This window comes from Musa acuminata, chromosome BXJ3-6, assembly GCF_036884655.1.
Source record: "Musa acuminata AAA Group cultivar baxijiao chromosome BXJ3-6, Cavendish_Baxijiao_AAA, whole genome shotgun sequence".
NCBI lineage: Eukaryota > Viridiplantae > Streptophyta > Magnoliopsida > Zingiberales > Musaceae > Musa > Musa acuminata.
In genome coordinates this window covers 13,324,309-13,335,865 of record NC_088354.1, presented here as the reverse complement: position 1 = coordinate 13,335,865, position 11,557 = coordinate 13,324,309, and the positions used below count along the sequence as shown (strand labels likewise).

Here is an 11,557-nt window from a genome sequence, read left to right as displayed (position 1 = left end):
AGTCGTTGAATTGGTAGTTGTGCTTTTATTTAATGGAAGGAACGCTTATCCTTGTTCGTTCCTTTAGTTACTTGCTTGTGATTGCAGACGAGTGATGGGACCCACAGATTGGACCCATGACACTCTTCCAATGAAAAAGGGAGATAGAAGCGACGGACATGAACCAACGGGTCAAGAGACACGACAACAAAGCACACAACGAACGACCCCACACCACGATCTACGTCGACAAAGCTTCAAACGTGAACGCCGCATTGAGAGATGCTTTGGAAGCGGAACGCCGCTGGGTCGGTGACGCCGGTGCCGGCACCTTCACCTTCTCCCATGTTTTGGAGAGCAAACGAGACGGGGCAGCTGACGCCCAGATGGTAGTGCCCGGAGATCCACCCCGCCAACTTCCACCGCACCTTGCCCTGGAACTGCACGTGGAGCTTCAGGTACCCGGCCGCTTGTTCCTGCAGCAAGGCCTCCACAAGCTGCGGCGATACCGGCACGGTGGCTCCGTAGAGGTAGGACGACCAGACGGTGACGTCCTTGTACCCCTGGAAACCGGGGGAGAGGGCGGAGGGGAGAGTGATCCGCTGGTCCATGTAGGCGGCGTGGGCGTCGAGGCTGTCGTAGTAGAGGCCGACGTGGCCGTTGGGGTTGAGGGAGGAGACGGAGACATGCATGACGGAGGAGAGGAGGCCGTCAGGGGTGGAGGAGAGGTTGAACTGGTAGATAATGACGTTCTGGATGTAGAAGCAGGGTTTGGTCGGGCGGAGGAGGCGATAGGCCACGACGCCACTGACGGGGAGGCCGATGGTGATGCTGATGGTGATCGTGATGGCCAATGTGACCTTCATGGTGACGGAGATGGACGTTCCGTGGTTGCCGCAGTCGGTTCCCATCTGCTCACAGGCGCCGGAGCAAGACGTTCCGTGGTTGCCGCAGTCGGTTCCCATCTGCTCACAGGCGCTGCACATTGAGAGTCAGAGAGAGAGAGTGAGAGATAGAGGGATCCGAGCGGGGAGTCTGCATTTATATGGATACCATGTCTGCGAGCACTTGATTGGAAATTGATTGTTGACTCGACTCCTTGAAACAATAATTGGCCGATCAACGTTTAATCCTTATCGGTGGGGCATTCATGGTTGGAACTTCCAAGTCCCAAGTCCCCACCAATCCATCTTAAATTGGTGAGTTTAGGTACGGATCCAACATGAGGAGGGAGCCATGAAATGATTCCTAATGACTAGTTTGTAGCTTTGTTGATGTTATTTTGTCTCTTGTAGATTCTTCTCCTGTTCCTTCAAAATTATGACTCCAGTCTATATATTTGATATGATCACCCTTTAAAGAAAAATACATTTTAGAAATTACGAGATTAGTAGGGAGTCCAAAAGTTTAAACTGTTAAATTATGCTCTCTTAATCATCGAGTAACATCAAACCAATCTTTACTCACATATGAAATTTTGGCAAGCAAAATTTAGACAAAAGATAGTTTATTATTAGGGTTTGTAAACCACACTACATTTTGTTTAGACTACTGATCCTATTATTGAGAGGATCAATAAATTAGTGAGACCTGTAAGAATCATCCAGATCATGTTTTGCAAGTCTGGAACACTAAAACAGTGATATGTTTGGATGAAAGAAAGGTTGAAGAACCAATGAGGAAACACAAGGAGTATCCATGGTCAAGCTCAATTACAGAAAATAAAAAAGAAGAATATATAGAGGTTCAGACAAAGGGGAGTCTTATTGAGTTGTTTAGTGCTTGGTGAATATACAGAAGAAAAGCAATCTCTTTATTTATTTATTTATTTATTTTTGGGGATGATATCTTCTTTTCAAAATTTTCAAATCAACATCTCCTATTTCAAAAATCTTAAAAATAACCCCAAAAGCTATTTATAGTTTTTTTTTCCACCCAAATTAAAAAATATTTAAACAAGCTATTTATAGTATTTTGTGGGTTATTTTTTATCCATAAAATATTAGTGTTTAAAAATACTGTATAATATTTTTTAAAAATATCAAAGATATCATACAGCATTTTTTTAAAAAAATAATATATAATATTTTTAATTAGTATTTCATGGATAAAAATCATAACCAGTTGGCGAGAAAAATTTTAGATTTGGGCAAAAAAAAAATGATAGCTTTTTTAAGAGATATTTTTGAAACATTAAAATAGAAGATAATGATTTAAAAATTTGAAAAGAATGCATCATCCAAAAAAAAAAAAAAAAATTCCAGCGATTACTTATTGCTATAGAACTATTTCAATTCTGCAGGCAGCTAAGTTTTCTCCAACAGAAGCAGTGAAGGAAACCTGTTACGTGCAGATTATGTGCTTCAAGAAAGAAGATGGTAGATTGAGAAGAAACAATTCCTCTGGCCAATGACTGTCTTCTTTCTCACAAATCTACTGCACACACTCCCTAACATAAGCATCTTTTGCATGATATCATCAAGAACAAATAAATTATCCAAATACTTAGATGATTCTCTGTAGATGTTGTATTGTCTTATCATGTGGATAATATTTTGTTGGAATCAAGAAAGCATCCTCTTTGTTTAAATGTGCATCTCATCAGCTTTCTCGACATGAACAGCTTCGAAAGAAGGATGAGTGCCATCCGCCAGCGTTTTGTAGTGTACCCCAAACTAACACAGATGTGACATTGTAGATATAGAATGTTCCTGAATGACTAAAGGGCAAATGATGAGTGCCATCGGACTGTCAATCATATTTTTTTTCTCCAACTTAATCTTAATACGATTAGAGTAAATAAAGATGAATTTCTAAGAATGTCTATACCTTTTGGTGTAGGATATCTTTTGTTTGTGGTAGAAAGCAAAAACTGCAATTATCAGATGATATCATTTTTTTTTTTGAAGGAATTAAGTCATGAAAACGATATTCGGGTTTAAGATTTTATGATAAATTATTAAATTTTTTACCGGTTAAACTGACAGGTATCTTTAAAAAAATATGTAAAAGAGATATATTAGACATATGCATAGGATAAAAATGATTTTTTTAGATTTGGAAGAAGAAAATCTGAAGGAAAAAGAAGAAGAAAAAGAGAATAGATATTTTGGCTATTTGGAATAACAATTACATCAATTTGACATGATGGAGAATTGATGGACTCGGAAGATTTGCACATACAAGCAACCCAAGTACATCAAGTTCTCACTTAGATTGCACGAATCAACAAAGCATGTACAAGATTAGAACAATGGTCTCAACCGAGACAAGTAGTAGCTATTAGCTAGTTAGCACTCCCGAGCTTTTCCAAGATGGGATGCTAAACAAAGCAAAAAAGAAAGCACATAATTAGTCAAAAATCTCATGAAAAGATCTTGGTCCCATAATAAATCGTATGAAGATGGGTTGGTTGGTTCACATGTTCCAGCCCTGCGACTCCCGTTGACGAAGGTGCATGAAGACTTCCAAACACAGCCAGCTTGCTCTGTCCCACGAATGGCGCCGCTCTGATGCTGACCACGTTTCTTCCCATGTCACCATCACTCCAAAGCCAATCTCTGCAAAGGAAAGCAGATGCAGATGAGATACTTCAAATCGTAGGAAGATGGGTCGGTTTGTTCACATGTTCCGCGACTCCGGTTGACAAAGGTGTATCAAGACTTCCAAACACAGCCAGCTTGCTCTGTCCCACGAATGGTGCCGCTCTGATGCTGACCATGTTTCTTCCCATGTCACCATCACTCCAAAGCCAATCTTTGCAAAGGAAAGCAGATGCAGATGAGATACTTCAAATCGTATGAAGATGGGTTGGTTTGTTCACATGTTCCAGCCCTGCGACTCCCGTTGACCAAGGTTCATGAAGACTTCCAAACACAGCCAGCTTGTTCTGTCCCACAAATGGCGCCGCTCTGATGCTGACCACGTTTCTTCCCATGTCACCATCACCCCAAAGCCAATCTCTGCAATGGAAAGCAGAAGCAGGCATGAAAAGTCTGATACCACTGTGTACGATGAAGCAGAGGTAAATAAATAGTATTCACCGTCTGTATTGCGTACTGTAACACAGGAGGAGCCATTGGTTTTTGGAAATGACAAAAAATGATCTCTTTTTAATTGAATCCATCTCCAATAAGTCTGTTCACAATTAGGTTTTCTTGTACTGATTCCATGAGACAGTAATGTGACAGAGGGGAGGGTGGAAGATGAGTTCTTCCTTTCAGTAAGTCCACTCCTGAGATGGGCTGCTGAAGATGAGTTCTTCACCGTTACATTTTCTAGCTCCCTGTTTCCTCCATTCCCCGTTGCCTGCTGCTTCTGCTGCTCCCGTCCGCCCTTCACATCTGCAACACAAATTACAATGCACTTATGAAATGTTCCAATATTGATGGTTATCCCTTGCACCGTGGCAGAGGGAGCTGGCACAACTTAGTTCAGTCCCAGCTGCGCAGGATCATCCACGTCGGCATCCGGTCCTCAACGATCGTAGCCTAGCGAGATCAGGCTCGGGCTCTGGCTTCAAGGCCCGGGACTCCCTTGAGTTGTCTCCTACTTGGCCTCCGGTCCCTACGCAGAGGTCGGGGTCAGAAAGGGGGGTCCCGACTTCGACCCATTCGAAGATCTAGTTAGTACTGAGTGGCTGGCCAAAGAAAAAAACCCCTCATTGTTGGCCCTGCGAGGGGCTTTTTAAATCTCTCCTCCGGCGATCGCCCGTACCTGTCATATTTATAGTTGTCGGCCCAACTTTTGAGGGGCAGCACTGTGCTCGAGCGGTGCCGTCTCGACTTTCGCGGGACAACAATGTGCTCAGGCGATGCCATCCCAACTTTCACGGGGCAGCACTATGCTCGGGCGACGCTCTCTCGACTTTTGCGGGATGGTACCATGCTCGGGCGGTGTCATCCCGACTTTTGCGGGGCAAGCACTGTGCTCGGGCAACGCCGTCCCGACTATTGTGGGATGGTATGTGCTCGGGTGGTGCCGTCTCAACTTTTACGGGGCAACACTGTGCTCGGGAGGACGAGTTACCAAAATGTGCCCTATCATCCACCTACCCCTCCCCCCCCCCCCCCCCCCCCTTAGAGAGCGGCTTGTACCGGGTTGCTCCCCGAGGGACCTAGTGCATGGCACGATGTGTTTTCATGGGTCAAGTTTGCCCATGTAATGACTAGGGGTATAGCCAGTGGTTAATAGGGGATTTTTGGAAGCGAGGTTGGTTGTAAGCGGGGGGGGCCACTGGGGGAGACTGTTGAGAATTTGATTAGATGAGTGGCTTTGTTCGACGCTGGGCGCGGTGCTTCGATCGGAGTCAACAAGTACCTTGGCTTGGATATTGAAGGATCGACGTAGCTGGGTATCACGGTTTAAGTTTTTCGAAGGCTGGCATAACCGATCGATATATGGACTACACGTATTAGAAAACTAGAATGAGAATTTTTTTGCTTTTTATGGATTTTGATTTATGGAACATTGTTAAAAGCAGATTTGAAAAGTCTTCTAAACTAGTGAATGAATTAAATGATTTGGAGAAGAAGACTTTCTCTTTAAATGCTAAAATGATGAACGCTTTGTTTTGTGCTCTTAATAAAAATAAATTTAATCGGATTTCTACGTGCAAAACTGCACATGAGATTTGACACACACTCGAAGTCACACACGAAGGCACAAGTAGGGTTAAATAGTCAAAAATTAATCTTTTGGTTCATAGCTATAAGTTGTTTCATATGAAACCAAGCGAGACTATTGGAAACATGTACACACATTTTACGGATATCGTCAATGGTCTAAAAGCACTTGATTAAAGTTTTTCTAATTTTAAACTTATTAAGAAGATATTAAGATCCTTTCCAAAAAGTTGGGATCCTAAAGTAACGACTGTACAAGAAGTAAAAGACCTAAATATCTTTCCGCTTGAAAAACTTATCGGGTCTTTAATGACCTATGAAACGACATGTATTGCACATGACAAACATGAGAATAACTTTTCAAAAATCAGGAAGAATTTGACACTTAGAATAAAAGAAGACTACTCGAGCGAAAGCTCAAGTGATAATGACATAGAACTTTCGACAAGAGAATTCAAAAAATTCATAAAACATGAAACTAAGAACAAAAACAAAGTTAAAAAAAAAGCTGCCAAAAAAGAAAATAGCACCTAACGTGACTTGAGATGAATCGAGTACATCCGAAGATAAGGATCAAACCAACAAAGGCAAGATGGCAAACTACGCCTTAATGGCTCTCAACGATGAGGCAAGTGACTCAAACGAATCTTATTTACCTTACGATGAATTACTTAATGTCTTTCATGATTTGTTTGATGAATTTAAGCTAGTTGGTAAAAAATATAAGTTGTTAAAAAAAGATCATTCTTCTCTTGCTAGTGAATTTAAAAAATTAAAAAATGAGCATGATAATTGCATGTTAACTCCTTGCACTAAAAGAGTTCGACTCATTTAAGAAAAAAAATGTAGTGTTACAACAAATTTTAGAAAAATTTGAAATTGGTAGCAAATCATTAAACATGATTCTTGCCTATAAGGGTCATGTACATAGAAAAGTAGGAATCTGCTTTATGAGTAACTACAGTCAACAAAAGTCAACTACTTTTATTAAAGGACCCACATTGCATGTTACCCCTAAGGTTTAGTGTAATTTTTATAGTAAACATGGTCATTTTGTATATAAATGTCCATTCAAAAAGTATGATCCACACAAATTAATTTAGGTTCCTAAAGGAATCATAAATGACTACATGTCAAAAATCAAGATGCATAGATCTAAACATGAGGGACCCAAAGTCAAATGGGTACCTATAGCAAACCCACCTTTTTTGTAGAAATATATACAATCGAAAGCTAGGAGCAAAAATGATATCTTGATAGTGGATGCTCAAGGTATATAACCGGAGATCCAACATACTTCACAAAGCTCACTGGCCGAAACCAAATGATTTTGATTGAATATACTTTATATTTAATGAAATCATGCTTAATGAGTTTATATTTTAAAATTTTGCATGATGATTTTTATGATGTATGACATATTGATCTTGATGATTCTTTTGTGATGATTTTTTATTTTTCAGTTATAATCAATGATGCATGGATTTGACATAGAAAATAAGGACATGCTTGTATAAAATTAATCGCTTAAATTGAAATAAAAAAAGAAAATGCATTATTCTTGAAAATGTCTCTATCCCTAAAAGTGATTTTGATAATGAATCTATTTATGTTATTTTTTATGAATTTATGAAAGTGATTTTGATAATTTGATGATATAAATTTAAATGATTCTTATCCAAACCTCTCATTTGATACTTGAGATTTGTTTTATCAATATCTCTTATTTAATCTCTTATGTTTCTTTACTAAAGAGAAGTTTTATCTATATCATGATCTTGAATTCTCGAAATTCTAACTTGTGATTTTTTTAAAATCATGATCTTGACAACTTAAGATTTCTTATGCATGAATCGAGATATTTTATTTAAGATTTCTTATGCATGAATCGAGATATTTTATTTGTTCTCCTATAGTTCTTTTTGCTTTTTACAAAAGAGGAGTTTTATCCAAATCATGATCTTGATTCTTTGATAATTATAACTTAAGATTTTTATGAATCATGATTATTTACTATGATTCTTCTTTTCGCTATTTGATTTATCCAAATGAATCATAATTTTTTCTTCTTAAAAGATGACAGACAAAGCAAACTAAATTGATCTTGCAAATTGGTTCAGCCCAAGATAACCATGGTATCTTGGGTGAATTTCTTCTTCTATGGTATTAACATGGACGACACCTTAATCTTGATCGTTTATATTGATCATTGAAATTATCTCATCTGTTCAGCTCTGTTTGGTGATCTAGCTCTTGTTGAAGTTTGTACCGAGAAATGTTAAAATAGCTCACAGAATGCTTTTGCTGCGAACTTGACAAACTGAACTTTTGATACTGCCTTGAGTTAATATCTCAATTCTCAACCTCATGATATGTTTTATTGAAGTATGTATTTATTGTTAAAGACCCAAGGTGATATATCATATTTGTGTTATTCAAAATATCCTCTTCTGCACCAAGATTATCAGATAAATGTATTTGGAAATTTTAAATAATATTTTGAATTAACATCCAAGGAAGCTCAAGGATTAAGGCATCCAACCCAAAAATTTTAGAATGATTTTGAACACAATGAAATGGATGGCAGAACAGTTCAATAAATATAATGTCCTTGAACTCGGTACTTTGATGAGAAAATTTGAGCGAATCTCAACAGTTGACCAATTTATATCAATATTTTGTAAATGTTGAATCATTCATTACATGTTTGTCTCCGGTCTTCACTTATGTATCGTAGTGACATCAAGCATCTCCTTGGTCACTGTAACTCTCTGATTAGTCTTTTTCATTACTCTAACTGGCAGGTAATACTCTCTGATTATATTGGGAAGAAGTATGTAATTCTGTTTTTCTATCCACTGGACTTCACATTTGTTTGTCCCACTGGTATGTTCAAATTATATTGACCTCTAAAAGGGAAGTTCACATCTTCAGAGAACTGACGGAATATTTGTTGCCTGTGCAATAGAGATAACTGCTTTCAGTGACCGCTACTCGGAATTTGAGAAGTTAAATACAGAGATATTGGGTGTTTCAGTTGACAGTGTGGTAAGTTGTTTTCATATTTGGATTTTGTTTTGATCTGTAGCAATTTTCTCTATAATTTTGTTCCTTGGTGTTATGGTGGTTCGAGTCACTGAGTGTTGAAAATTTACTACCATTGCAAATCCTGAATGGAGTCACCTAGCTTTGTTATATCAACCCTAGAAGAGTATTGATTCATTATTTAACATTATTGGTATCTAATTACCATTATTTGATCTGTTTTCATTTTTAATATCCTCTTTGTTACAAAAACTTGTAACATTTGCTAGCGAAAATGAATTATTGATTTAAATGAAGCTTATACACATTCTTATTAATGTTTTCCTGCTTTTGTTTTGGTCATAATTAAATTGTTGGTATTAATTCTTCTGCTTATTTGCAAGAAAGATTAAGAAGTATGCCGTGCTTTCCCATGAGATGTATAATATTTGTCTTATCTAAGAGACACAAAAGGTGTGAACATTTCCAACATTTAGGTCTTCCCTTTGTCCTTTTCTTTTTGTTAATTCTGGCTGATCTCGTTATCCTTTAATTTTGCTTGTTCTCATTATTTTCCTTGGGTACTGGTTTTTCATGTTATTTTACCATACCTTTTAAAATATGGTTCTTGAGACAAGAGATCAAATGACGAAAAAGAAATAAAACAGTTTGTGCCTCGGTAGCGGCAATCTGATTTAGGATTTATGTTTACTATAGGTTTTATTGGCCCTAACAGAGTAAGTGTGCTCCATTTGTAGTTCTCCCATCTTGCATGGGTTCAAACAGACAGGAAGTCAGGGGGGCTCGGAGATCTGAACTATCCGTTGATATCTGATATCACTAAATCAATTTCAAAGTCTTATGGAGTCTTGATCCCTGATCAGGTAAATTGTGCATGTTTTTAAGAATCTTCTGTAGTTTTAACAGATCAAAAAAAAAAAAAAAAATTCAATAGTGTATCCCTGTTCACAAAGCTGCTTTAATTTACAAATGCTCAATTTTGTCATGAATGAGATTCAGGTTGTGTAATGAACTAATCCATATAATCTGTCAGGTTATTGCGTTGCGAGGACTGTTCATCATTGACAAGGAAGGTGTGATTCAGCACTCTACCATCAATAACCTCGCCATCGGTCGTAGTGTTGATGAAACCATGAGGACTCTTCAGGTGATGATGGGAAAAAGCTAGCTGTTAACATATCAACTTGCTCACCATTGTCTTAACTATGGGATGAGCATAGAGCATTACGGTTTCTTTCACTGATGTGCCATTTCTTTCGATTTGGTTGCAAATACTCAATTCTAGTTCTGATGGTTAGCAGCATTTGCTGCAGATTCTTCATGCGAAAACTTCAACCCCAGCATTATCCAAACAACTCTTGTGTGTCTTGCAGGCATTGCAGTATGTCCAAGAGAACCCAGATGAGGTTTGCCCTGCAGGATGGAAACCTGGAGAGAAATCGATGAAGCCGGATCCTAAACTCAGCAAGGAATATTTTGCGGCTGTTCCATGAGTACTGATGTGCCAAGTTTTCTCTAAGATTCGGGATGGACTCTACCCTTCAACCTATTGTGAGTTAACCGGTCGATATATTCTCTGTTCGCACTGAATAAAAATGGGGCAGACTTTACCCCTTTGTAGCGTAACTCCATTTACAGATGCTGCTGCCTGTTCTTGTGCCCTTCTCTGCTATTTAAATTGTCTGTCCAAATCCCCTGAGATTGAATCTGTTCCGTCTCGCACAGCGCCGGCGAAAAGTCGTTGAATTGGTAGTTGTGCTTTTATTTAATGGAAGGAACGCTTATCCTTGTTCGTTCCTTTAGTTACTTGCTTGTGATTGCAGACGAGTGATGGGACCCACAGATTGGACCCATGACACTCTTCCAATGAAAAAGGGCGATAGAAGCGACGGACATGATCCAACGGGTCAGGAGACACGACAACAAAGCACACAACGAACGACCCCACACCACGATCTACGTCGACAAAGCTTCAAACGTGAACGCCGCATTGAGAGATGCTTTGGAAGCGGAACGCCGCTGGGTCGGTGACGCCGGTGCCGGCACCTTCACCTTCTCCCATGTTTTGGAGAGCAAACGAGACGGGGCAGCTGACGCCCAGATGGTAGTGCCCGGAAATCCACCCCGCCAACTTCCACCGCACCTTGCCCTGGAACTTCACGTGGAGCCTCAGGTACCCGGCCGCCTGTTCCTGCAGCAAGGCCTCCACAAGCTGCGGCGATACCGGCACGGTGGCTCCGTAGAGGTAGAGCTACCAGACGGTGACGTCCTTGTGCCCCTGGAAACCGGGGGAAAGGGCGGAGGGGAGAGTGATCCGCTGGTCCATGTAGGCGGCGTGGGCGCCGAGCCTGTCGTAGTAGAGGCCGACGTGGCCGTTGGGGTTGAGGGAGGAGACGGAGACATGCATGACGGAGGAGAGGAGGCCGTCTGGGGTGGAGGAGAGGTTGAACTGGTAGATGGTGGCGTTCTGGATGTAGAAGCAGGGTTTGGTCGGGCGGAGGAGGCGATAGGCCACGACGCCACTGGCGGGGAGGCCGATGGTGATGCTGAAGGTGATCGTGACGGCCAATGTGACCTTCATGGTGACGGAGATAGACGTTCCGTGGTTGCCGCAGTCGGTTCCCATCTGCTCACAGGCGCCGGAGCAAGACGTTCCGTGGTTGCCGCAGTCGGTTCCCATCTGCTCACAGGCGCTGCACATTGAGAGTCAGAGAGAGAGAGAGATAGAGGGATCCGAGCGGGGAGTTTGCATTTATATGGATACCATGTCTGCGAGCACTTGATTGGAAATTGATTGTTAACTCGACTCCTTGAAACAATAATTGGCCGATCAACGTTTAATCCTTATCGGTGGGGCATTCCAGGTTGGAACTTCCCAAGTCCCAAGTCCCCACCAATCCATCCTAATT

The 11,557-nt window shown here is 40.5% G+C and overlaps 3 protein-coding genes across 3 annotated transcripts; 1 reads left to right on the top strand and 2 right to left on the bottom strand.

Moving 5' to 3' along the window:
• Window positions 1–236: 236 nt before the first annotated feature.
• LOC135641354 (NDR1/HIN1-like protein 1) lies at window positions 237–944 on the bottom strand. The gene has a single exon (XM_065156712.1). It carries the CDS (start codon window positions 942–944, stop codon window positions 237–239), a length of 708 nt encoding a protein of 235 aa, XP_065012784.1.
• Window positions 945–8,314: 7,370 nt separating this feature from the next.
• On the top strand, window positions 8,315–10,347 carry LOC135640018 (2-Cys peroxiredoxin BAS1-like, chloroplastic). The gene is made up of 5 exons (XM_065154094.1): window positions 8,315–8,489; window positions 8,572–8,651; window positions 9,386–9,511; window positions 9,682–9,795; window positions 10,022–10,347. The coding sequence occupies exons 1-5, from the start codon at window positions 8,330–8,332 to the stop codon at window positions 10,139–10,141; spliced, it is 600 nt and encodes a 199-aa protein (XP_065010166.1). The 5' UTR covers window positions 8,315–8,329; the 3' UTR covers window positions 10,142–10,347.
• Window positions 10,348–10,620: 273 nt separating this feature from the next.
• Window positions 10,621–11,328, bottom strand: LOC135641353 (NDR1/HIN1-like protein 1). The gene is made up of 2 exons (XM_065156711.1): window positions 10,909–11,328; window positions 10,621–10,860 (listed from the first exon to the last, which is right to left on the bottom strand). The coding sequence occupies exons 1-2, from the start codon at window positions 11,326–11,328 to the stop codon at window positions 10,621–10,623; spliced, it is 660 nt and encodes a 219-aa protein (XP_065012783.1).
• Between the last annotated feature and the right edge of the window lie 229 nt (window positions 11,329–11,557).